The sequence below is a fragment of the Thalassophryne amazonica genome, chromosome 7, assembly GCF_902500255.1.
Source record: "Thalassophryne amazonica chromosome 7, fThaAma1.1, whole genome shotgun sequence".
NCBI classification, from domain to species: domain Eukaryota; kingdom Metazoa; phylum Chordata; class Actinopteri; order Batrachoidiformes; family Batrachoididae; genus Thalassophryne; species Thalassophryne amazonica.
The window spans coordinates 78873783-78899042 of NC_047109.1; the positions used below are offsets into that span (position 1 = coordinate 78873783).

Consider the following 25260-nt stretch of genomic DNA (forward strand, 5'->3'; position numbering starts at 1 on the left):
TGAGCGTGCGCGTGCCTACTTCTTTAGTTGTGCAGTCTGTTCATGGTGATGGGTGATTGTGCGTTTTTATACATTAACATAGAACATATCTAGAACAACTTACTGAGCTTTGGGCAGTGCTAGCTACATGATTCTCAAAATGGCTGTAATATTGTTATAATAACCTCTCTTGTGGTTAGTACCAAGTCTTTGAGTCTCCTCACATATATATGGCCAGAAGTATCTCCATCTTTAACTGGTGTATGATAGTGCAAATTAAGCCATGCAAAGCAAAGGGAAGACTGCTACTCACAGGAGCAAGAATGCCAAATGAAAATGGAGCAGAAGAGCTAAATATAAACAAAAAGGTTAAAACAAAAAAAGGTGGAGGGTGGCAGGATTGGCCGGGTCACTCATTAAATGAAGGGTACATTGGAATCTCAAAGTCTTCACCGCTGAAAGTGGCAGGCTGGTCAAGCAGAGACAACACCTCCTGAAGTACAGAGTGAAACAGAAAATTATATTACAGAAATAGAGAGGAAAAGTATTTTTTAAGGCCCCATGTCCATATAGCATTTTGGGGGGGGGGGGGGGGGGTGCCAGTGTCTTCTTTCAAATGCTCTAAATGAGAACGGAGCATATGGCAGTCACCTCCTTAAAAAAAAAACTGCACCCAGCATCTTTTTTCAGAGCTGTCCAGTTTTTCTGTGCACCCACTCAGAGCACTTTCAGGTGAAAATCATTCAACTTTTCAAAGAGGCGCAGTGACTGCAGCACCTGCTCAAGTAAACGAGGGGGGAGGATTATTTCTGCTGATTTGTCACTCAAAATCTATTGAACAGACAGAAAACAGTTATCTGTGATAGCAGATTGGACAGACTTTGCTCCAAGGTGAGTATGGTTTCTCACCGTACATTACAACCCAGTCGTTAGCTGTTCATTGTAGTCATTTGGACACAGGGCTTTAGGGCCAATAAGCTTGTGTTACTTACAGGAAACATATCCTGCTGGTTTGCCTGAGCGTGTGGATGGTGTTCTACATTATTCTGCGAGTGCTGCTGGCCCTGCCACTGAGGCCACACTGCCTCGGCTGCTCGGGACGGGAACTGAGCCCCAGACTCTGAACCATCTGACACAGAAAGCATAGAGGCTTCAAATATTGGCATACATTCATCATTGACAGGAATCTCATTGCAATAGTGAACAGAGTTCTTGTACTACCAACACAATCCCCCACGGATATATCCAGTTATATATATATCTTTGTAAATTTATCGAACTAAAGTATAGAATAGCTCCCAAATAACAATAGCTAACTATTTTACTAGGTTTCTTTAGACGTTAGTACTTATAAAATATGAGTTGATAAATACAATATACTTTATTATGATCACAACAAATAAATATGTCTACGAGGTCTGTCAATAAAGTAACGGACCTTTTTATTTTTTTTAAAACTATATGGATTTGATTCATATGTTTTTACGTCAGACAAGCTTGAACCCTCGTGCGCATGCGTGAGTTTTTGCATGCCTGTCGGTGACGTCATTCGCCTGTGAGCACCCCTTGTGGAAGGAGTGGTCCCGCCCCCTCGTCGGAATTTCATTGTCTGGAAATGGCGGAATGATTTGGACTTTTTTTTTCCATCAGAATTTTTTCAGAAGCGTGCACTTTTTCTGGTTATCACAAGAGCTGGACATCAGCCATTTTCCAGCAGATTTCACTTTTAACAAGAGATTTTGTCATGGAAAGCCGCGCGGAGGCTTCGTGCGTAACGACCGATTCGCTGTTTGACGAGACAACGGAACACCTCCGTTTCGGCGTGTCAGAGGACAAGTTAGGACAAGCCCAGCTCTCCACAATTTCTCTGATACTTACTGGACTGGTAAGCATTGAAAGCCGAGATAGGCATGTCCCAACTTGTCCCAAGTGATGACGTCATAGTACACGCAACCCAAGAACTGTCCACAGACGATAACATGAAAAGGCGAGAAGTGTACGACAACGAACAACAGCCAAAGCAGCCAGCTTGATGAGGACGCACTGGCGAATTTGGAGAACAGCGCGGTACCAGCCAACATGACAAAAGTTAAAGTGAGCCAACTTTTTATGTACACGTTTGCTGGGTGTCGTGCGTTTTGAAACGACATTAAATATTGTTAATGTGTTGTGTATCTCAATAAGTGATAATAATGCAAATAACATGCAGTTGTCGTGCGGTATGCGGCCCAAAATGTCATTTTGGGTGACTGGGCATGGACATCAGGCCTCAGAAAATGCATAATGCCCTCCAAAAGCATGCTATTGTATTAATGTGATGCTAACTGTCTAATGTTCGCATGAAAGCGTGATACCGTCACATAATTTGATACTAACATTTCTATGAGCTGAGTGCCTACATTATGAGTAATGGGATTTATAATGTCCTATTTAAAACATACTTAAGAGTTACAATTTTGCTTAGAGAAATCTTACTGCAAGTCTTCAGGTAAATGTACATGTTACCTAAAAAAAAGGACAATCTAACTCATTTGGTGCATAATGTCTAATAAGCCTTACTGTGGAGGAGAAAATGGCTACTGTAAAGGCCATGTCTGTTTTAAACACATAGGGGAATTTCAATTAAATTCAGTGGACTATCCTCTCACAATGCAGGCCATGTCAAAGTCATAGGTCTAAGGTCAAATCAGAGGTCACTCTAAAATACATTAATGATCAGGCCTCTGACATCAAACGAAGCCAAATTATAGCTGGAGGTGCGAAGCACTGCAATTGTCTGAATGTCAGATTTTGGGTTTACTGAAACCAAGACAGGATCAAAATTATACATACAAAGCAGAAAATACACAAATATGCACACAACCTACCATAACCATTAGTGTTGAGGTTGGGACGAGCATTAATGGGTGGGTAGTTTGTGCCACTACTAGGGGTGGGGGCAGCAGCTGTGGGCATCTGGCCAAAGGAGTTCGATGATCCACCTCCAAAACCTCCCACAGCAGCAAATGGTGGAGACATTGTCTTTGCTGCCTGAGGTGCCACCTGCTGGTAAGATGAAGACAATAACTCCATCTCCTGAGTGGTGGGTTGGAGGAAAATATCTTTCTTAAGTAGAGTACTTATGTAATAAAAAAAACCAAAACAAAACAACTGAAAAAGTTATACAAAATATGCATATATATACACACATATATACATATATATACACACACACACACACACACACACACAAGGTCTATTAGAAAAGAAACCTACAGTTTTATTTAAAAAAAAAACTATATGGATTTGAATCACGTGTGGTTACATCAGCCAAGCTTGAACCCTCGTGCGCATGCGTGGCTTTTTTCACGCCTGTTGGTGACATTTGCCTGTGACCACGCCTTGTGGAAGGAGTGGTCCAGCCCCCTCGTCGGATTTTCATTGTCTGAGAAGTTGCTGAGAGACTGGCGCTGTGCTTGATCAAAATTTTTTCAAAAACTGTGAGGCACATCCAAGTGGACACCATATGAGAAATTCAGCTGGTTTTCGGTGAAAATTTTAACGGCTGATGAGAGATTTTGGATTTCTATCGCTGTAAGGACTTCCCACGGAGCGGGACGTCGCGCAGCGCTCCGAGGCGACGTTGTCATCCTGTTTCAAGCTGAAAACCTCCAAATTTAAGCCTCTGTAGACCCAGGATGTCGTGAGAGAACAGAGAACTTTCAGAAGAGGTCGGAATCAGCAGTTTATCCGGACATTCCACTGTTAAAGGAGATTTTTTTTAAATGAAAGACGTGCGGACGGATTGGCGCGTTGGCTCGCAGCCGGCGCGGCACGCCCGCCACAGGAAAAACACCTCCGTGTTGATAACCATTTGTAAAACCCAGGCGGCTTTTGGTGGCTTTCAGCTGAGTGAGTATCTGAGAAATTGTTTAACAGCAGGGCATGTTCCAACTTGTCCTTAAGGCTTCCAACGGAGGTGTTTTTCCTGTGGCGGGCACGCCGCCAATCCGTCCGCAAAAAAATCTCCTTTAACAGTGGAATATCCGGATAAACTGCTGATTCCGACCTCTTCTGAAAGTTCTCTGTTCTCTCACGACATCCTGGGTCAACAGAGGCTTAAATTTGGAGGTTTTCAGCTTGAAACAGGATGACGACATTGCCTCGGAGCGCTGCGCGACGTCCCGCTCCGTGGGAAGTCCTCACAGCGATAGAAACAATCCAAAATCTCTCATCAGCTGTTAAAATTTTCACAGAAAACCAGCTGAATTTCTCAAATGGTGGCCACTCGGATGTGCCTCACAGTTTTTGAAAAAATTTTGATCAAGCACAGCGCCAGTCTCTCAGCAACTTCTCAGACAACGGAATTCCGACGAGGGGGCTGGACCACTCCTTCCATAAGGCGTGCTCACAGGCGAATGACGTCACCGACAGGCGTGAAAAAACTCTCGCATGTCCACGAGGGTTCAAGCTTGGCTGGTTTAAAAAAAAAAAAAAAAAGGTCGGATGCTAACCTGGTTACTGAAGGCGGGCCTAGCTGCAGCTCCGGGTCCAGCTGCAGCCCATCCTCCTGATGTTCCTCCATGAAGGGGGCTGCCAGTATTGGAAGAGTTAACCGACTGAGGGGCTCCATTCTGACGGGACATCTGAGCCAGCATCTGCCCAGCTGAGTGAGCCGGCTGTGCCATCTGTGGGGTCATACCACCTCCCCTGTAGAGGGGGTGGGGAAAAAGTCAGGTTACTCCATTGTGAACTACTGGAAGACAATAACTGCACACACACTAACTTCGTTTGGCTTCTCCAGTTGGCTCTGGAGCACAACAGCCTCTCCACTTCATACTGGGAGCCACATGTTGATTTGACAAATTTTGTGTGTGCCGATGCCTTTCCTGACTCAACTCCAGATGTACAGAGAGAATGGTGGCCTTGAACCTTCTTGTTGGAAGGCAAGCCTACCAAGTACTTTTGCTATAAATTACATAAATTAATTATACAACCTACAACCCATCACAAATATTTATTCTCGATTAACTGCACTTCCTGATGCCATTTGACCCAGTCATTATTCTGCCCACAGTAGTTTTGTAAACATCAGTGACAAGCCAGAACTATTTTTATTTGGCCAAATGAAAAATAATGCCAAATATGTATCAATTTGTTCATCAGTAATGATTTCAGCACATCTGCAGAGCTTTGGCCAACTCTTAAGTTTGTTCTAAAATGTGTAATAAAGAGCTCCATTATTATTTTTTTTTATTCTGTCACACAAGTGCAATTAAATTTTTTTAAGTAATTTGCTTTAATAACTAAAATAGAAATATATAAAATTAGGGATGTCCTGACCATTGCTTTTTTTTGTCCCTGATCCATGAGTCCTATAACGTGGAGAGAGAGAGGGAGAGAGAAAGAAAAAAAGTGTTCATTTTTCTTATAAATGTATCGCTGGTCTTTAGATGTTTTTAGTTTAACCACAGTGAGGACACTCACAGACTGGCTCAGAAAAGTGTAAAAATGCCACTGTCACACTGCGGGTGAGTTTGCTCGCTCTGAGACACAGAAAGATGATAGCAATGGTTTTTTGTTTCAACTCGGAGCTGCTGCACAGAACAGTGGACTCGCTGCAGCAAATGCTGATATGTCATAAATGCAGGGACAGGATCACTGGTGCACATAAGGGACATTGCAGCAAAAGCTCACAATCCCAGGACATAACACTACTCTCAACAACAGTAAACAGAAGCAGCTGATCATCGGTGAAGGTGCTGATCATAACTAATGGTCTAATAAGGACCCCCCCACCACCACTTTTTTGTAAAATTCTCATTGGATCTGCATTGATCTCAGATATGGCCTTTTGGCAGCCCAACTGATGGAAATCCATTTTAGTGAAGGAAAGCTTTAACCCTGTATGTAGTACTGTACCATCTGTAATAATGTCTAAAGTAAATCAAGTTCAAGATATGTTCAGCACTTTGGAGATGTTCATGGCTCCATCCCAACTTACTTAAAGAAAACAGGCTATAAGAGTGATGATTTCTGTTGACAATCAGTTTGTCCAACTGTTTGTTGGCTCTGTATGGGTGAAGGTCTAAGTATAAAGTAACTGTAAAGTACACAGGCGTAACTGATTAAATTGTGCCACTGTCTAAATACTTATGGCCCAGACTGTAACATTACAGGCTGGGAGCATGCAGTGGTTCTGTCCATTTGCCACATCTACTACACTACACAACCATCTTGGATCCTGGATTACACCCAATCCCAGCTTTAACACGAGACCATATATTTATGATGCTGAAATCACAATTATTCCCCAATATATTGGCAAGATGACGTTTTCATGACATTGTGCAGCCCTACTACCTACCTGTATGCATCACTGGAGTGGCCAGTAGTGTAGTTGTTGGCTGCTGGGTAGATCTGGGTGGAGGGACTTGATGTGGAAGGTAGACCTTTGTTCTGGCCTGGGCCTGAGAATAAGGAGGGGTAGAGCTCTGGCTTCTCAAGGCTCTTGCTGTGGTCTGGCCCTGCAGCACTTACTGGCTGTACTGGCCTCTGAGGAGCACCACAACTATCAGTTAGGAATTTTTATCCCGATTCCAATCATCAAGGTCTTAAGGTTTAGGAATTTCATATTGAAATAAGATTAATGGGTGGCACAGTGGCTTAAGTGGTTTGCACTGTTTCCTCTAAACTGACCATAGGTGAGAATGTGAATGTCTTTTTCTGTTTATAAGTGGAACAATAGACTGGCATCCTGTCCAGAATGAACACCGCCTCTCGCCCAATGACAGCTGGGATAGGCTCCAGCTCTCCTATGACTCTTAACTGGAATAAGCGGGTATAGAATATGAACACATTAATAAAAATCCTGAGCAGAAAAAGTAGTTAAGTCCCTTCGGCTGCTCCCTTGTTCGCACTCGGGGTCGCCACAGCAAATCCAAGGTGGATCTGCTTGTTGAATTGACACATGCCGGATGCCCTTCCTGACGCAACTCCACATTACATGGAGAAATGTGGCAGGGGTGGGATTTGAACCCAGAACCTTCTGGACTGAAACCAAGTGCATTAACCACTTGGCCACCAACCCTCCTGAGCAGATTAACATTAAAGGCCAACCAGCATGATAATAATTACCTTCCATTGTTAAATGAGTCATCATGCTAGCTACAAAAGAAATCAGTGGTTTTAAAATAAATCAGATTTTAAAGCAGAGCTTGCACTGATTTATTTGTTCTGAAAAAGTTAAATTCATATTCTCTCAATTTTTACTTCTATCATGAAAAATTGCAACTGATCACATAAACACTTTGTCAATCTTTATGCGCATCAAATAATATTAAATAATTATAATCATACAAATACATGCATCCAGAAAGTATTCACAGCTCCTTTTAATTTGTTGCTAATTTTTTCAAAATAAACTAAGAAATCACATGTACATCGGTAACCACACACTTTGCTCAATACTTTGTTGATGCACCTTTGGCAGCAATTACAGCCTCAAGTCCTCTTGAATATGATGCCACAAGCTTAGTGGACCTATCTTCGGGCAGTTTTGCCCATTTCTGTTTGCAGCACCTCTCAAGTCCCATCAGGTTGGATGGAGTTTGAGAGCTTCGATGCACAACCATTTTCCGATCTCTCCAGAGATGTTCAGTCGGATTTCGCTCTGGGCTCTGGCTGGGCCACTCAAGGACATTCACAGAGTTGTCCTGAAACCACTTCTTTGATATCTTAGTTGTGTGCTTATGGTCATTGTCCTGCCGAAAGATGAACCGTCACTCCAGTCTGAGGTAAAGAGCGCTCTGAAGCAGGTTTTCATCCAGAATGTCTTTGTACATTGCTACAATCATCCTTCCCTTAATCATGACTAGTTCCTGCTGCTGAAAAACATCCCCACAGCATGATGCTGCCACAACCATGCTTTACTGTAGGGATGGTGCCTGGTTTCCTCCAAACATGACGCCCAGTATTGACACCAAAGAGGTCAATCTTTGTGTCATCAGACCAGAGAATTTTGTTTCTCATGGTACAAGAGTCCTTCAGGTGTCTTTTGGCAAACTCCAGGAGGGCTGCTATGTGCCTTTTCCTAAGGAGAGACTTCTGTCGGCCATTCTACTATATAGGCCTGATTGGTGGATTGCTGCAGAGATGGTTGTCCTTCTGGAAGGTTCTTCTCTCTCCACAGAGGAATGCTGGAGCTCTGACAAAGTGACCATTGGGTTCTTGGTCACCTCCCTGACTAAGGCCCTTCTCCCACGATCACTCAGTTTAGACAGACTGCCAGCTTTAGAAAGAGTCCTTGTGGACTGGAACATCTTCCATTTACGGATGATGTAGGCCATTGTGCTCAATGGGACCTTCAAAGCAGCAGAAATGTTCTGTACCCTTCCCCAGATTTGTACCTCGAGACCATCCTCTCACGGAGGTCTACAGACAATTCCTTTGACTTTGTACTTGATTTGTGATCTGACATGCACTGTCAACTGTGGGACCTCATATGTAGACAGGTGTGTGACTTTCCAAATCATGTCCAATCTTTTTTCAAGTTTATTGGCGGTTTGCAAAGCAACATGGTGCATTACCGCCACCAACTGTTTGGGTGTGGAACATTAATGGATTTTGATGTATGCTATTAAAATTAACCCGGAAACATTCGCCACGTAAATAAAAACCCAGATTTCCGTGAATTTCTGGAAAACTTTGATCACTGCAAGTAAATTCCTTTGGCTGTTCCCTTGTTTTTCCACTCGGGGTCACCACAGCAGATCCAAGGTGGCTCTGCATATTGACTTGGCACAAGTTTTATGCCAGATGCCCTTCCTGATGCAATTCCACTATTACATCGAGAAATGTGGCAAGGGTGGGGTTTGAATCGAGTGAATTTTTCCCCAGGTGAACTCTAATTCATCTCAAGGATTATCAGTGGGAACAGGATGTACATGAGCTCAATTTTGAGCTTCATGGCAAAGGCTGTTACATAAATATGGAAAAAGTGAAGCACTGTGAGTACTTTCTGAACTGTGCACTGTAACGGATAGGTGCAGCTATAATGTATTATGTTCTTAAAGACAATCAAACCCCTGTCAAAAAGAGCCCCGTGATGACTCACCTGCATTGTGATTACAATTTGTTGATGTTCTTTAACTTTCTGACATTCACAGCAGATGGACAAACCTCTATTCACTGTCAGAAAATATTGGACTGCATGTTTCTCAACCAAAGACTTGAAAAAACACACAGCCAAAGCTAAAGATTATTTGTTTTGTTTAGTTTACAGTGTGTTATCATAAATGCTACGTTGTATCAGACACTATTCTATAAGAAGGTGATGAACTCCGTTCTGCAACAGGTTTAGCTGGGTTGCTGAGATTGTGACCAAATCACTTACTCAAACTCAACATACCTCTTACAAGTTTGCATGTTCTAACCTGTGAGAGAGTGACTGGTCCGGCTTCGTACAGAGCCTCTCTTGCTCCACCTCCTTCCAGCTCTGCCTGCTGCTGCTGCTGCAGCTGCCTAAAAATAAAGAGGTGGAAAGGAATAGTGTTCTGATTTGAAGTTAGCTATTCGAAATAGTCTGGCTCCCACAAAGGATGATGATAATAATAATAATAATAATAATAATAATAATAATAAAAAAACACAACAGCATTCACCTCACCACCAGTCACCAAGGCAACATAAGAGGAAAGCATGAAGGGAGAAGGGAAGAACAACATAATCGGCGGCAAAAGATTTCTAAGGCTGCTTTTACACTGTTTGGAACAAGTCACCCAAATCTGATGTTTTGCTCAAGTGGCACAGATCAGACATGTAACATGAACATGTAAAACAACAAGGGAAAAAAAAAAAAAAAAAAATCACATGGGATCAGATATCCTCCTATGTTTGAGGCCTATCCTTAGGCCTCAAACATATGTGAAAATAAATCAGATATGCCTAAGATACCTGCCAATACAACTGTGGTCCAAATACACAGATTTGAATTTCCTCATCATTCAATCATTCACCTCCTCCCCATTCATGCTTACAATTTCCTGCGAACAGATGGAGCAGAAATTGTTGTTTACCTCCCACCCCCACCCTCATTTCAGTTAGTGATTCAACAACGTAAAACCTGGGTCCCACTGAATAATGAGCCACGCAGCATGTTTTCTTTGCTATGAGAGGGTTTCTTCAACTATCGTGGGAGAATGGTGGCTCTGAGTGGCTCTTAGAGGCATTATCTTCAGTTAATGAGGCTCCTCTCTGAGTGTGGCACTAATTTCAAGATATTCAAAAGTTAGCAACAACAGCATGGGGCAGTTTGTGTATGAGTTACTGCGACGACTTAGAGGCATTTGCGTGGTGCTTACGAGTTTGCTAAATGTCCATTATCCATATGCCTGGCAACTACGCAGGACATAAGAGGCTATTTTTGGAGCGGCTGCCCTCTTGCGCACACACCTCCACCTGCTCTGTGCACTGGACGCTGTATATAAAATAATTATTTTGTAGCAGATTAATCATTTTCTGCCAAACCTTGGATGCTGAAAACACCTCTAATCACTTCTGGAATCAGACTGTTTCATATGGACGTTTTTATCCTCTCTTTCCTGCACCATATGGAATATATTTTGAACAGCTTAAGGTAACTGTTTTTAATGTTTTTGTAGTTTGATAAAACAGTTCCTAGCTGTTAAGGTATGTCTATGGTTGATTTAATATCTTGTTAATGGATCACAAGCTCCGCTGTGTGTGTGCACGGCGTGCTGACGCAGTGACTCATTACACTCCAAACGAGCATTTAGACAGAACGCCAGCTCACAAAAGAGTGATTTTTCAGTCAATATTGGACGAAGACAACGTTAAAATTTGGATGACTGCTTGAAAGTGGATGTGTGTTTAAAGCCGCGGAAGAAATAACTCCAGTGAAGCTGCTAAAAGCAGAGCAGAGCTGTGCAGCAACACAGAAGGAGAGCGCGCAAAAGACCGATTTTGAAGATATAACACAAAATTAAAAGTTGTATCACGGTGACTTGTAAGCTGCGGAAGGTATATATATATATATATATATATATATATATATATATATATATATATATATATATATATATATAAAGTGATCCACAGGTTTATGTAATTAAAGCGGCCACCTCATTCTGTATGCAGAATGGCACCACACACAAAAGAACGATTTTGCAGAAATAAATGGAACGCAAAGTTTAAAGTGGGATCACGGTGTGAAAATGACTGTGTTTAAAGCTAGGGAAAAAAAATAAAGCCAGCAAGCCACGGATGGAAAGGATGCCACTGAGAAGGAGCACAGAGGCGGCTGTCCAGGAATTGACAGTAGCGCGCGCAAAACAGCAATTGCAGAAATAAACGAACAAACAAAGTTAGAAGTGGGATCTACTGTGTGTGTGTGTGTTTAAAGCTGCAGAAGAAATAAAGCCAGCGAGCCGCGGAGCCAACGAGGAGCACAGAGGTGGCTGTCCAGGAGCCCTTGGTTTGGTTCTAGCTGGTCTGGTGCATTACAGGTGGACAGCAGCCTGGCGCACAGCGCACAACCGCGGGTCTGTACTGGAGCGTCTATTTTTGGACTGCACTAAAAATGTGACATCTTTAAATGCTGCTGTGAATCTGTGAATTGAAAACCCACACTTTAAAGGAACCAGGTGTGGGAGGGCTGGAGGTATGGACCAAACCCATGCCTAAATGTGCGCCAACATGGCGTTATCACTATGTGGCTTAGGGTGGTTGATGCAAGCCATTTGAGGCTCTAATGATAAGTCGGTTGTGGCTCACAAGAGGCTGCTACGTGGCAAATGCGGGGTACAGAGAGGCACCTTCATAGCGGATACGTGATAGATGAAAACGTGGGTCATTCTTCGAATAATTGTTGACACACCCATGCGTGGCTCATTATTCGGTTCGACCCAGGCTTAAGTGTGTAGTTCCACTGCCTTCTTATTTAAACTATGGTCTTCATGCATGTTTTTTTTTTTTTTTGGCTGCTGGCCCACGATGTAATGGAGCCCATTTCAGTGGTCACTGGACAAGAGGCAAGGTACACTCTGGACAGATTGCCAGTCCATCACAAGGGCAAACACAAACACCAATTGTCAATTTATACCTTCCAATCCACCAAACCTGCAAGACTTTGGAAGTGGGATGAAGCCGAAGCACCTGGTAGCGAACTTACACAAACATGGAAAGAACATGGGATAATGAGCTACTTGCTGTGAGGCAACAGTGCTAACTATTAAACCCCTATGCTGCCCTGAGCAAGCCAAAGAAGTCTCATTTACTGGGTTGACTGTCTTCTGCAAATTTAAGCAGCTATATATATTGAAAAGTCCCCCCCCCCCCCCCCCAATCTGTTGGAACATTTTGCTTGTATCCAACTTTGAAATCTCTGAACGTGCAAAACCATGCTTTCACATCTAAGGAGTTGCAGGTCTGAACCATCTAAACATACGTATTAGATATGGATCATTTAAAAACAAAAGGAAATGTAAACCCACGGTGTAACACCCCCAGACTCACCAAAAAAGAAAAAGAAAAAGCAAAATAGATAGACAGAAAATTGGATCTGGGCATCAAGACTTGCAGTGTAAATGCAACCTAAAATGCTACACCACCTGAACTGTTAAATGTTCCCCCTTTTAAACTACTTTCACATCATATTTAATAATAATAATAATAATAATAAGTACAATGGCACATGCTTCAAATTAAACAGCAGCATTGCTGGAAAAACAGATAGAAGCAATGAGAACAACCACCAAGAGTGAGGAAAAATACATATGTATATAATTGTTTCCTAAAACAGCAGCAGTCTCCCATGAAGAAGCAGCCCATTCTCCCATGCATGGGGAGGATATTCGGGTCAGGCCTGGTCTCACCTGGTGGTCACTTGCCCTGGGCTGAGAACCACAGCAGGACCTTTTGGGCTGTTTTGACCAAGGGATGGGGGCAGTGAACCCCCTGGAGAGGAGATGGGGGTGAGTGGGTCCTGAGTTGAGTTTCTACTGCCCCACAATCAAGACACGTGCAGAGGAGAGGTATACGGAGAGAGTGATCAGAGTGTAGTTTATTAAAGGGCTGGTGCAAGAGTGTAAGAGGAACTGGGGATTGAGCACTCACACAGAGTGATGTTTCATAACAAAACAAACCCTCAAACTTTAAGACATCAATGTTATTACTATGTAATACACTTAAGCAATTGTGTAAACCCCAGTGTAGGTCAAACTGCTGAAGAATGTGTGACTCACTTCACATTGACATTGGTACAGATGATATACTCGATCTCCCCTGAAAAAGGGTTTTGAAACGTGAAGGAACTAGTTCTCATCCACATCCACTCTCTTGATTTAGAGCGGAACCGGAACATCACTGACAGAACCTGGCCTTTCAGTTTCACCACCTGTAGACAGAAGGTCCAACACGCCAAATAAATTATATATGAATACTGTAATTCCAAAAATGTCAAGAATTTTCCATCAAATCACATTCCAGTGATGGATTTATCACCACCAATTAGGCAGTCTTATTTTGACATGGTACTTGTGACAGCCCATACAAAGGATGACACTGACTGCAGTTACCATGTGCCAGTGGTTCTCAAGTTGTTCTGTTTCGACCCCTTTTGGAAGCAGTTGACCTTTCAATGCCAACTGCCACCCCCCCCCAAAAAAGGTACCCACCCTACTCATACAATTTGTTTGGATCAGTCATATCTTATATTTCAAACTCAGATATAGCCCTCTCCCCAACAGAATTTGAATGTGAATTTGTTCAGGTCAGTGGTCCTGCAGAGTAGATGCTCGGAAAAATTTGAGAATACTTGTTATTTTCTGGAGCCGTGAACTTTGGACAAGCTCGGCTGTGCTTGCACTTCCAGCATGAAGCCTGGTTCAATGGACTCACAGCTGCAAGGCAATGGACATTTTGTCCTCAACTCCTTTAATTTTTGAGAGTTTCTCTTAGTTTTCTTTTTGGATCCAGATGTGCAAATGAGCGTGCAGCAAACAGAGCACAATACTGCTTTTAACAGAAAAACAAGTCACCATGACACGAAGTCATGCTTATGTAAACTTTCCAATTAATCTGCGGTTCACCTTGTGTAGAACCATGGGAGAGGATTATAGCACTAATCCTCTTTTATTTTTTTGTAAACAACTCACTTAAAAATTGATTTTTGAAATAAGGATAGTGCTTCCATGTTTAATATTCGGTAGTACAAACAAGATAAAAACTGAAGTAAACATCAGTTCTCAAAAAAGATGATCATATTCACCTGTTGGAAGCTGTCTCTCAATAAGCCCTGATCTTCTGGATGAGCCAGCTCTAAAATGTTCTTCCCCAGCAAATCCTAAAAATACACAGCATTGCACACAGACAAAACCGATATGACACCATTCATAAATCACAAATCCCATGTTAAACAAATTTTATTAGCGCATGACAGTAGGCACATGACCAGGTCCATCAGTTATCGATGACACTTCCATTCTCTGTCAAACTCACCTGTGGCTGGTAGCCCACAGCAGACATGCAGCGGTGGTCTACAAAGGTGAACATGCCTTGGCAGTTATGGCGTGAGATGAACTCCACTGGAACATTAATACTATTTGTATCCGTGTCACCAGGACAACAAGTGACCTGAAGAAACAGAAATACAATTCCTTACGGCTCCTTCACTCATAGTACGAATGTGGTCAAATTGCGCATGAACTGCACATGAAACAGGAATCGTATGCAATACGTGTAAAATCGGAGCTGCCTCCAATGCCTCATACACCTGTTGCTACAACTATTTGCGCACACCAGCGGCTAAAAGACAGTGTGCCCGTTGACAGCCCATTCGATCCCTCTCGCGGCAGGTGTTGGCCAACTTCCAGGTGACACGCACGCACATCTAACACTGCTCGTTTGGCACTTAGAAAATGTGTGGCCATTTGCGCTGTTAGCACGAAAACAGTCAGCAGACAATCACATTCGAGCTGGATGTGAAATCTGTCTGCCCCCACGAGTGTGGCATTGCAAAAAGCAACACGTGTGCGCATGTGTCACCTCCCCACCGCTTCCTCCAACACGTGGCGTGCCGGGGGGCACGCTTGCATAAAATGCTTATATGTATGTACAGATCTGATCACATGGGGCCGGACAGCCAGATCTGAGTACACACAGCACAGGGAGGTGCCTGTCAGCTGATCAACGCACACTAACAGCTGGATGACGGCTCAGTGCACACATTACAAACACAGAAACCACCGCCAGGACAGGTATATAAATAATTATGACAATAACTACATACACAATTACATAACAAATAAAAATGAATGACCACAAAACACAGAATGACACGTTGGTCTGGACACTGAATGGACAGGGGGCGTGTCTACCCACAGCCACTTCTGTTGTGATCTCTGCTCCTGGATGTCCCAGCTGGAGAACACTTACCGTGTTTTGAAGGACATGAACTTACAACATTCCTCTGTGAGGCGCATGTCTATGCCTGCTATCCTCACATGGAAATACATAAAACATCTTTTGCCTTTGCGTCGGGCTGCAGCAGCTGCACACAGTGCACCTCGTCCCTGTCCTTGTTGATTTCAGCCATTTTTCCGCACCATTTACAGGCCAGCAATGATAGCACAGTGGTAAAGTTTCTGGTTGGCAATCAGAGTTTTTCTAAATTTCAGGTTCGAATCCTGTGGATGGCATGTATTTTTCTTTTTTTGCAGCAGCTGCGCGATGTGGTTACACATTCTCCAGCTGCTCATACTGTGTTTCTGCTGCGAGCGTTCGTTCATGCCTGCCCATCGACTCAATGTTTTCGTGGTTTGTTGAGCTGTTCCGCCACGATTTGCCTGAGAAAAACAAAAAACAAACAAACAAAAAAAAACAAACAAAAAAAAAACACTGATGTTCTTACTCAAAGGTCACAAATATTAATATTTTACAACCAGCTACGGTAGATACAAGGGTTTCAAGATGCAATCACAATGTAAAACATCAAAATTTTGGATTCTGATAGATACAGGCGACAACCAATGAACCTCTTATTTTGGGCAATAGTGGCAGCTTATAAGAGCATTTTTAGTAGTTACCCATGCACACCTCCACGTATATATATATATATATATATATATATACGCTAGACGTGGGGATTAATCAATACAAACCGGTATCTAGATACAAACGTGCGCGATGCGAGTGCATCGATTCATTCAGTGTGCATCAACTCAATTGACCTGTATATTTGTGTTCGCCGCGGTATCGTGCACGCCTGTCCAACCGTGCGTCCCTCACGACAGCTGGTGGAATGTTTCACGGTTCCTCATTTCATTTTTAGTTCGCAGATTTTCTTCCGGTTTCTGCGTCTTTTCGTGTTATGTGTGAAGGGACCCTTATATTTGTTTTTAAACCAGATGATGTTTGGACATTGTTTTAGCTCCCCTTCCAGACCATTCCAAAGTTTAACTCCACTAGTTGGTATGGTAAATATTTTCATTGTGGCTGGAACATTGCAGGCCTAATTCAGTGTTCCCCTCAAACTATACCTCCCATCTCTGTCGTGAAACATCGTCAGTAAGTTCCTAGGTACTAAATTATTACTGATTTTATACGTTAACAGCACTGTTTGCAATTCAATAATGTCAGAGTTGTATTTTAAATGTTAAAAATAATAATTTAGTATGATCCTGAAACCCAACATTGTGAACAATTCAAATAGCTCTTTTTTTGCAGTACAAAGAGTGAATGTAGAGCGCTCTTTCAGTGTTACCCCAGACATATGAGCAGTGACTTGGATAAGGTAAAATCAGTGAACATTACAGACGATGAAGTGATTTGTTATCCAACATATGCTTTGCTTTTGCCATAACTGAAATACTTCTAGATAATTTAGTGTGAATGCACCTAATTTGCTGTTTCCAGCTAAATTTGTTTCATATACTCTATGTTTACATCTTGTATCTTTATCTGCACCTGGTAATTAAGTCTACTGTTGCTAAACACCATAAATTCAGTTTTGTTCAAATTTAGTGAGAACTTATTCACATCTTCTTCTTCTTCTTTGTCTTTCGGCTGTTCCCGTTAGGGGTCGCCACAGCAGATCAATCGTTTCCATCTCACCCTGTCCTCTGTATCTTCCTCTGTCACACCAACCACCTGCATGTCCTCCCTCAGCACATCCATAAACCTCCTCTTTGGCCTCCCTCTTCTCCTCCTGCCTGGTGGCTCCATCCTCAACATCCTTCTCCCTATATACCTTAGGTCCCTCCTCTGCACATGTCCAAACCATCTCAATCTCGCCTCTCTGACTTTGTCTCCAAACCATCCCACCTGAGCTGTCCCTCTGATATGTTCATTACTAATCTTGTCCATTCTTGTCACTCCCAAATCAACATCTTCGGCTCTGCCACCTCCAGCTTTGCCTCCTGTCTTTTTGTTAGTGCCACCGTCTCTAAGCCGTATAACATAGCTGGTCTCACTACTGTCTTGTAAACTTTCCCCTTCACTCTTGCTGATATTCTTCAGTCACAAATCACTCCTGCCACCTTTCTCCACCCACTCCACCCTGCCTGCACTCTCTTCTTCACCTCTCTACCACACTCTCCATTACTTTGAACAGTTGACCCCAAATATTTAAACTCATCTACTTTCACCACTTCTACTCCTTGTAACTGCCCTATTCCACTGGGCTCCCTCCCATTCACACACATGTACTCAGTCTTGCTTCTACTGACTTTCATTCCCCTTCTCTCCAAAGCATATCTCCACCTCTCCAGACTAGACTCAATTTGCTCTCTACTCTCACTACAGATCACAATGTCATCTGCAAACATCATAGTCCATGGGGACTCCTGTCTGATCTCATCCGTCAACCTGTCCATCACCACTGCAAACAAGAAAGGACTCAGAGCTGATCCTCGGTGTAATCCCACATCCACCTTGAATGAGTCTGTCATTCCGACTGCGCATCTCACCGCTGTCACACTCTTTCCCATAACTTCATGCTGTGGCTGATCAGCTTTATGTCTCTGTAGTTACTGCAGCTCTGCACATCACCCTTGTTCTTGAAAACAGAAACCAGCACACTCCATCTCCACTCCTCAGGCATCCTCTCACTTTCCAAGATTTTATTAAACAATCTGGTTAGAAACTCTACTGCCATCTCTCCTAGACATTTCCATGCCTCCACTGGAATGTCATCTGGACCAACTGCCTTTCCACTCTTCATCCTCTTCATAGCAGCCCTCACTTCTTCCTTACTAATCTCTTGTACTTCCTGATTTACTCTCACCACAGCATCCAGTCTTTTCTCTCGCTCATTTTCTTTATTCATCAGCTCTTCAAAACTATTCCCTCCACCTTCTCAGCACACACTCCTCACTTGTCAGCACATTGCCATGTGCATCTTTTACCACCCTAACCTGCTGCACATCCTTTCCAGCTCTGTCCCTTTGTCTGGCCAATTGGTACAAGTCCTTTTCTCCTTCCTATTCAACTTCTTGTACAGCTCGCAATATGCCTTTTCCTTCACTTTTGCCACTTCTCTTTTCGCCTTACACCGCATCTCCTTGTACTCCTGTCTACTTTCTTTATCTCTCTCCAACTATCCCAAAACTTTTTCACCAACCTCTTTCTCCTTATGCTTTCCTGGACCTCTTCATTCCACCACCAAGTCTCCTTGTCTTCCTTCCACTGTCCATATGTCATACCCAGTACTGTCCTAGCTGTTTCCCTTACCACATCTGCAGTACTTTTCCAGTTGTCCAAAATTGCTTCCCCTCCAACCAGTGCTTCTCTCACCTGCTCGCTAAATTTCACACAACAGTCTTCCTCCTTCAGCTTCCACCATCTGATCCTTTGTTGAGCTCTCACTGTCTTCTTCATCTTTACCTCTAAAATCATCCTACAAACAACCATCCTATGCTGTCTAACGACACTCTCTCCTGCCACCACCTTACAGTCTCTGATTTCTTTTAGCTTGCATTTCCTATAAAGAATGTAGTCCACCTGTGTGCACCTTCCTCCACTCTTATACGTTACCCTGTGCTCCTCCCTTTTCTTAAAGTAGGTATTCACCACAGTCATTGCCATCCTTTTTGCAAAATCAACTACCATCTGTCCTGCCCCATTCCTATCCTTGATACCATATCTACCCATTACTTCCTCATCATCTCTGTTCCCTTCACCAACATGCCCACTGAAGTCTGCTCCTATCACCACTCTTTCATGCTTGGGCACACTCTCCACCACCTCATCTAACACACTCCAGAAATCTTTCTCCTTCATCTCACAACCTACATGTGGGGCATATGCACTGATGATATTCATCATCACCCCTTCAATTTCCAACTTCACACTCATCACCCTGTCAGACACTCGCTTAACCTCCAACACACTTAACATACTCTTCCTTTAGAATGACCCAACACCATTTCTTTTCCTGTCCTCACCATGGTATAACAACTTATACCCACCGCTGATGCTCCTGCTCTTACTTCCCTTCCACTTGGTCTCTTGCACAGACAATATGTCTACCTTTCTCTTCTCTATCATATCAGCCAGCTCTCTCCCTTTACCAGTCATACTACCAACATTCGAAGTCCCCACTCTCATTTCCACCCTTGTAGTTTTCTTCTTCTCCCGCTGTTTGCGGAAACGTTCTCCTCCTCTTCTTTGTCGTCTTCACCCAGCAGTAGCCCAATTTCCACCGGCATCCTGTTGGGCAACAGCACCGGTGGCGGACGTTGTTAACCCGGGGCCGCGACCAATCTGGTATGGAAAATTGATTTTTAGTCTGCATAGTTGGGTTGGTTTGTTTTACGCCGGATGCCCTTCCTAATGCAACCCTCATTTATCCGGGCTTGGGACCGGCATTCAGAATGTACTTGCTGCACAACCCATGTGACTGAGTTGAGAACTTATTCACATCAAACCATGTTAAACCTTACTGCTATCATAGGGCCCTGCTAGCCACTAGGACCAATGCTGCTTGTCAGATAATAACCACATCACACACAGCCATGTTTCCACAACATAAGCAGGGAAACAAAACACAGGGTAGCCAAGCCAGAACCTACACAACTTATCAGAAATGCTGCATGTGTGTTCTCCAGGGACAAAGAGGATGCATTCAAACCTTGGACATGTTCAAAATGTCTGCTTTCATTCTACATTTATCAAATTCTAAGTGCGGCTTATACAATTCCAATGAATTTGGGACATTGTGTGAAATGTAAATAAAAACAGAATACAATGATTTGCAAATCCTCTTCAACTTATATTCGATTGAATACACCACAAAGACAAGATATTTAATTTTCAAACTGATAAATTTTTTTGTTTTTGTGCAAATATTAGCTCTTTTTGAAATGGATTCCTGCAACACATTTCAAAAAAGCTGGGACAGGGGTGACAAAAGACTGAGAAAGTTGATGAATGCTCAAAGAACACCTGTTTGGAACATTCCACAGGTAAGTGTCATGATTGGGTATAAAAGGAGCATCCCCAAAAGGCTCATCCGTTCACCACTTTGTGAACAACTGCGTGAAAAAAAAAATACTCCAACAGTTTAAGAACAATGTTTTTCAACATTCAATTGCAAGGAATTTAGGGATTCTATCATCTACAGTCCATAATATAATCAGAAAATTCAGAGAATCTGGAGAACTTTCTACATGTAAACGGCAAGGCCGAAAACCAACACTGAATGCCTGTGACCTTCAATCCCTCCAGCGGCACTGCATTAAAAACTGACATCATTGTGTAAAGGATCTTACGGGGTGGGCTCAGGAACACTTCAGAAAACCACTGTCAGTTAACACAGTTCATCGCTACACCTACAAGTGCAAGCTAAAACTCTACCATGCAAAATAAAAGCCATACACCAACAACATTCAGAAACATCACTGCCTTCTCTGGGCCCGAGGTCATTTGAAATGGACAGATGCAAAGTGGAAAAGTGTGCTGTGGTCTAATGAGTCCACATTTCAAATTGTTTTTTGAAATCATGGACGTCATGTCCTCCAGACAAAAGAGGAAAACGACCATCCAAATTGTTACCAGCACAAAGGGTGAACTAGTACCCATGGCATGGGCAACTTACACAATCTGTGATGGCACCATCAATGCTGAAAGGTACGTCGAGGTTTTGGAGCAACACATGTTGCCATCCAAGCAGCATCTTTTTCAGGGACCTCCCTACTTATTTCAGCAAGCCAATGCCAAGCCACATTCTGCACGTGTTACAACAGCGTGGCTTCGTACTAAAAGAGTGCAGGTACTAAACTGGCTTGCCTGCAGTCCAGACTTATCGCCCACTGAAAATGTGTGGCGCATTATGAAGCGCAAAATATGACAACGGAGACCCCGGACTGTTTAACAACTGAAGTCGTACATCAAATGAGAATGGGAAAGAATTCCATCTACAAAGCTTCAACAATTAATGTCCTCATGATGTGTTGGCTTAAAATACTTAAAGACACTGGACTCACTGGATTTAGCACTGCTATAATGGACTGATGCAGAAGGTGGCACCTACACAGGGTCACATACTTTTTTTAAGTTCATGGTTTTATATGACAAAATAAACAGAACATGGAAACAAATTCTGACGGAAATCTGTATATAAACTGAGGTTCTACAGCCCTGGATCGTTCTTCAGGGGACTAATAGTGGTAGTCGTTGATTTCTGTGGAATAAATTCATTTCTTTGTGCAGAGTAAAATAATGTAAGCATCCAAAACAAAACTAGGATGTTTAGAAATGTTGTAATGAAAATTTCTTGTTTTGTTAAAAAAGCACTTGGGAAAATTTAAACAAAATGAACTTGAAAATGGCATAATTTCTATGTCTTCACTGTGGTCATCCAAATTTTCAGGATGGAGTGCATTCTTCATGGTCTTCTGAGTGACGAAGCCCTAAGCCTGTGGATTGTGAGTATATACAGTGAGGAAAATAAGTATTTGAACACTGTGCGATTTTGCAAGTTCTCCCACTTAGAAATCATGGAGGGGTCTGAAATTTTCATGTTAGTTGCATGTCCACTGTGAGAGACGTAATCTAAAAAAAGAAATCTGTAAATCACAATGTATGATTTTTTTAATAATTTATTTGTATGTTACTGCTGCAAATAAGTATTTGAACACCTGTAAAAATCAATGTTAATATTTGGTACAGTAGCCTTTGTTTGCAGTTACAGAGGTCATGTTGTGTGGGCCGCTGAAGAGGAGGTACTGCTGGCCCACCACCAGAGGGCGTCCTGCCTGAAGTGCGGGCTTCAGGGACGTGAGGGCGCCGGAGCAACCGGGAGTGGCAGCTGTCACTCATCAACAACGCCAGCTGTCACTCATCACCATCATCCACACCTCCATAAGAGCGGGGCAGCATCTTCACCTCACTGCCGAGAAATCGTCTACCGACAAGTAAACGTCTCAGCCTTTTTGGTGTCATACAGTGGTAACGTCTTTACTTCTGTGCTGACTGACATAATTCTGAGTTTGCAGACTCTGTTTAGTGTGACTTCAGGATCTGTATGAGCTCCGTGTGCATTGTGATTGAGAGGTAGAGGTGCTTTCCACCTTTATGTTGAACTGTTTGCTGGGTGTTCACGCACCCACCATCACCTGTCTGTTCTTCCTGCCAGCAGCACCCGATCTGACAGCCGGAGGTAGTGGCCACCAGGGGACCCCAGCGCTTGGTGGCTCCAGGATTGCTTCAGGTCCGGTGGAGTGGAAGGCGTGTGGGATCCGGCTCTTTTCTGGATGGGCGTCTTCTATCCTCGAGCCTGCTCACACATCACCGTAACTTATTTGACTGTTGATCTCAACTGTGTTGTCTGTTGCTCTGTTGTGCACATTCACAACATTAAATTGTTATATTTGGCTTATTCCATTGTCCGTTCATTTGCGCCCCCTGTTGTGGGTCCGTGTTCCTACACTTTTCACAACAGGTCAAACGTTTCCTGTAGGTTTTCACCAGGTTTGCACACACTGCAGCCGGGATTTTGGTCCACTCCTCCATAGAGATCTTCTCTAGATCTTTCAGGTTTGGAGTTTCAGGTCCCTCCAAGATTTTCTATTGAGTTCAGGTCTGGAGACTGGCCAGGCCACTGCAGGACCTTGAAATGCTTCTTATGGAGCCCCTCCTTAGTTGCCCTGGCTGTGTGTTTGGGGTCATTGTCATGCTGGAAGACCCAGCCATGACCCATCTTCAATGCTCTTACTGAGGGAAGGAGGTTGTTTGCCAAAATCTCACAATACATGACCCCATCCATCCTCCTTCAATACGGTGCAGTCGTCCTGTCCCCTTTGCAGAAGAGCACCCCCAGAGTATGATGTTTCCATCCCCATGCTTCACAGTTGGGATGGTTTTCTTGGGGTTGTTCTCATCCTCTAAACATGGTAAGTGGAGTTGATTGCAAAAAGCTCCATTCTGGTCTCATCTGACCACATGACCTTCTCCCATGCCTCCTCTGGATCATCCAGATGGTCACTGGTGAACTTAAAACGGGCCTGGATGTGTACTGGCTTGACCAGGGGGACCTTGCTGCCCTGCAGGATTTTAAACCATGACAGCATCATGTGTTACTAATGTAATATTTGTGACTGTGGTCCCAGCTCTCTTCAGGTCATTGTCCAAGTCCTCCTGTGTAGTTTTGAGCTTTCTCAGAATCATCCTCACCCAACAAAGTGAGATCTTGCATGGAATCCCAGACAGAGGGAGATTGACAGTCATCTTGTGTTTCTTCCACTTTCTAATAAATAATCATAACAGTTGTTGTCTTCTACCAAGCTGCTTGCCTGTTGTCCTGTAGTCCATCCCAGCCTTGGGCAGGTCTACAGTTTTGTCCCTGGTGTCCTGAGACAGCTCTTTGGTCTTGGCTATGGTGGACAGGTTGGAGTGTGATTGATTGAGTGTGTGAACAGGTGTCTTTTATACAGGTAACAAGTTCAAACAGGTGCAATTAATACAGGTAAAGAGTGCAGAATAAGAGGGCTTCTTAAATAAAAATTAACAGGTCTGTGTGAGCCAGAATTCTTGCTGGTTGGTAGGGGTTCAAATACTTATTTGCAGCAGTAACATACAAATAAATTATTTAAAAAAATCATACATTGTGATTTCTGGATTTTGTTTTAGATTATGTCTCTCACAGTAGACATGCACCTAAGATGAAAATTTCAGACCTCTCCACGATTTCTAAGTGGAGAACTTGCAAAACCACAAGGTGTTCAAATACTTATTTTCCTCACTGTATTTCAAGCTGTTGTTGATATGATTTTGAAAACAGTACATGTCTACAGCTCCACCTGTAAAGGAAATTTTAGTCTTGGAATGCTTATATTTGAGGTCAGCAAAATTTCTGTGTTCTAAAGGTTACATTTCCACACTAATAAAATTTTGTTTATCGTATTTACGAGGTCTGTTAGAAAAGTATCCGACCTTATTATTTTTTTCAAAAACCATATGGATTTGAATCACGTGTGATTACATCAGACATGCTTGAACCCTCGTGGGCATGCAAGAGTTTTTTCACGCCTGTCGGTTACGTCATTCGCCTGTGGGCAGTCTTTGAGTGAGGAGTGGCCCACCCTCTCGTCGATTTTTTCATTGTTTAGGAATGGCTCAGAGACTGCTGTTTTGTTTGATCAACATTTTTTCAAAAACTGTAAGGCTCAACTGAGTGGACACCATTCGATAAATTCAGTTGGTTTTCGGTAAAAATTTTAATGGCTGATGAGAGATTTTGGTCTGTAAGTGTCGCTTTAAGGACGGCCCACGGCACCTGACGGCGATCTGCGCTCCGAGGCGGCGTCGTCTCGCTGTTTCAAGCTGAAAACGTCCACATTTCAGGCTCTGTTCACCCAGGTCGTCGTCAGAGAACAGAAGTTTCAGAAGAGGTCGGCATGAGGAGTTTATGCGGACACTCCACTGTTAAAGGAGATTTTGTAATGAAAGAACGTGCGGGCAGATTCGCATGTCGGGCCGGACCCGACCGCAGGGGGTCACGACAGGAAAAACATCTCCATTGGAAACCTTAACAGACAAGTTGGAACATGCCCAGCTGTTAAACAATTTCTCAGATACTCACCTGTTGAAAGCCATCAAAAGCTGCCTGAATTTTACAAATGGTTTTCAACACGGAGGTGTTTTTCTTGTCGCGGCGCAGACGGATTTGCGGCGTTGTCACGGAACCGACTCAGCGAATTTGCTCGCACGTTTTTTCATTACAAAATCTCCTTTAACAGTGGAATGTCCGCATAAACTCCTCATGCCGACTTCTTCTGAAACTTCTCT

At 43.1% G+C, this 25260-nt stretch overlaps 1 protein-coding gene across 1 annotated transcript in view; it reads right to left on the reverse strand.

The window, feature by feature from the left end:
* LOC117513477 (aryl hydrocarbon receptor nuclear translocator-like) overlaps positions 1 to 25260 on the reverse strand; it is a 50606-nt gene continuing 25346 nt past the window's right edge. The window contains exons 11-20 of the mRNA XM_034173657.1: positions 14476 to 14610; positions 14246 to 14320; positions 13221 to 13372; positions 12852 to 12977; positions 9393 to 9480; positions 6326 to 6513; positions 4473 to 4668; positions 2847 to 3024; positions 972 to 1108; positions 1 to 472 (exon numbers count right to left, since the gene is read on the reverse strand). Coding sequence (XP_034029548.1) covers positions 389 to 472; positions 972 to 1108; positions 2847 to 3024; positions 4473 to 4668; positions 6326 to 6513; positions 9393 to 9480; positions 12852 to 12977; positions 13221 to 13372; positions 14246 to 14320; positions 14476 to 14610 — 1359 coding nt within the window. The 3' untranslated portion in view covers positions 1 to 388. The remainder of the gene's footprint in view (positions 473 to 971; positions 1109 to 2846; positions 3025 to 4472; positions 4669 to 6325; positions 6514 to 9392; positions 9481 to 12851; positions 12978 to 13220; positions 13373 to 14245; positions 14321 to 14475; positions 14611 to 25260) is intronic.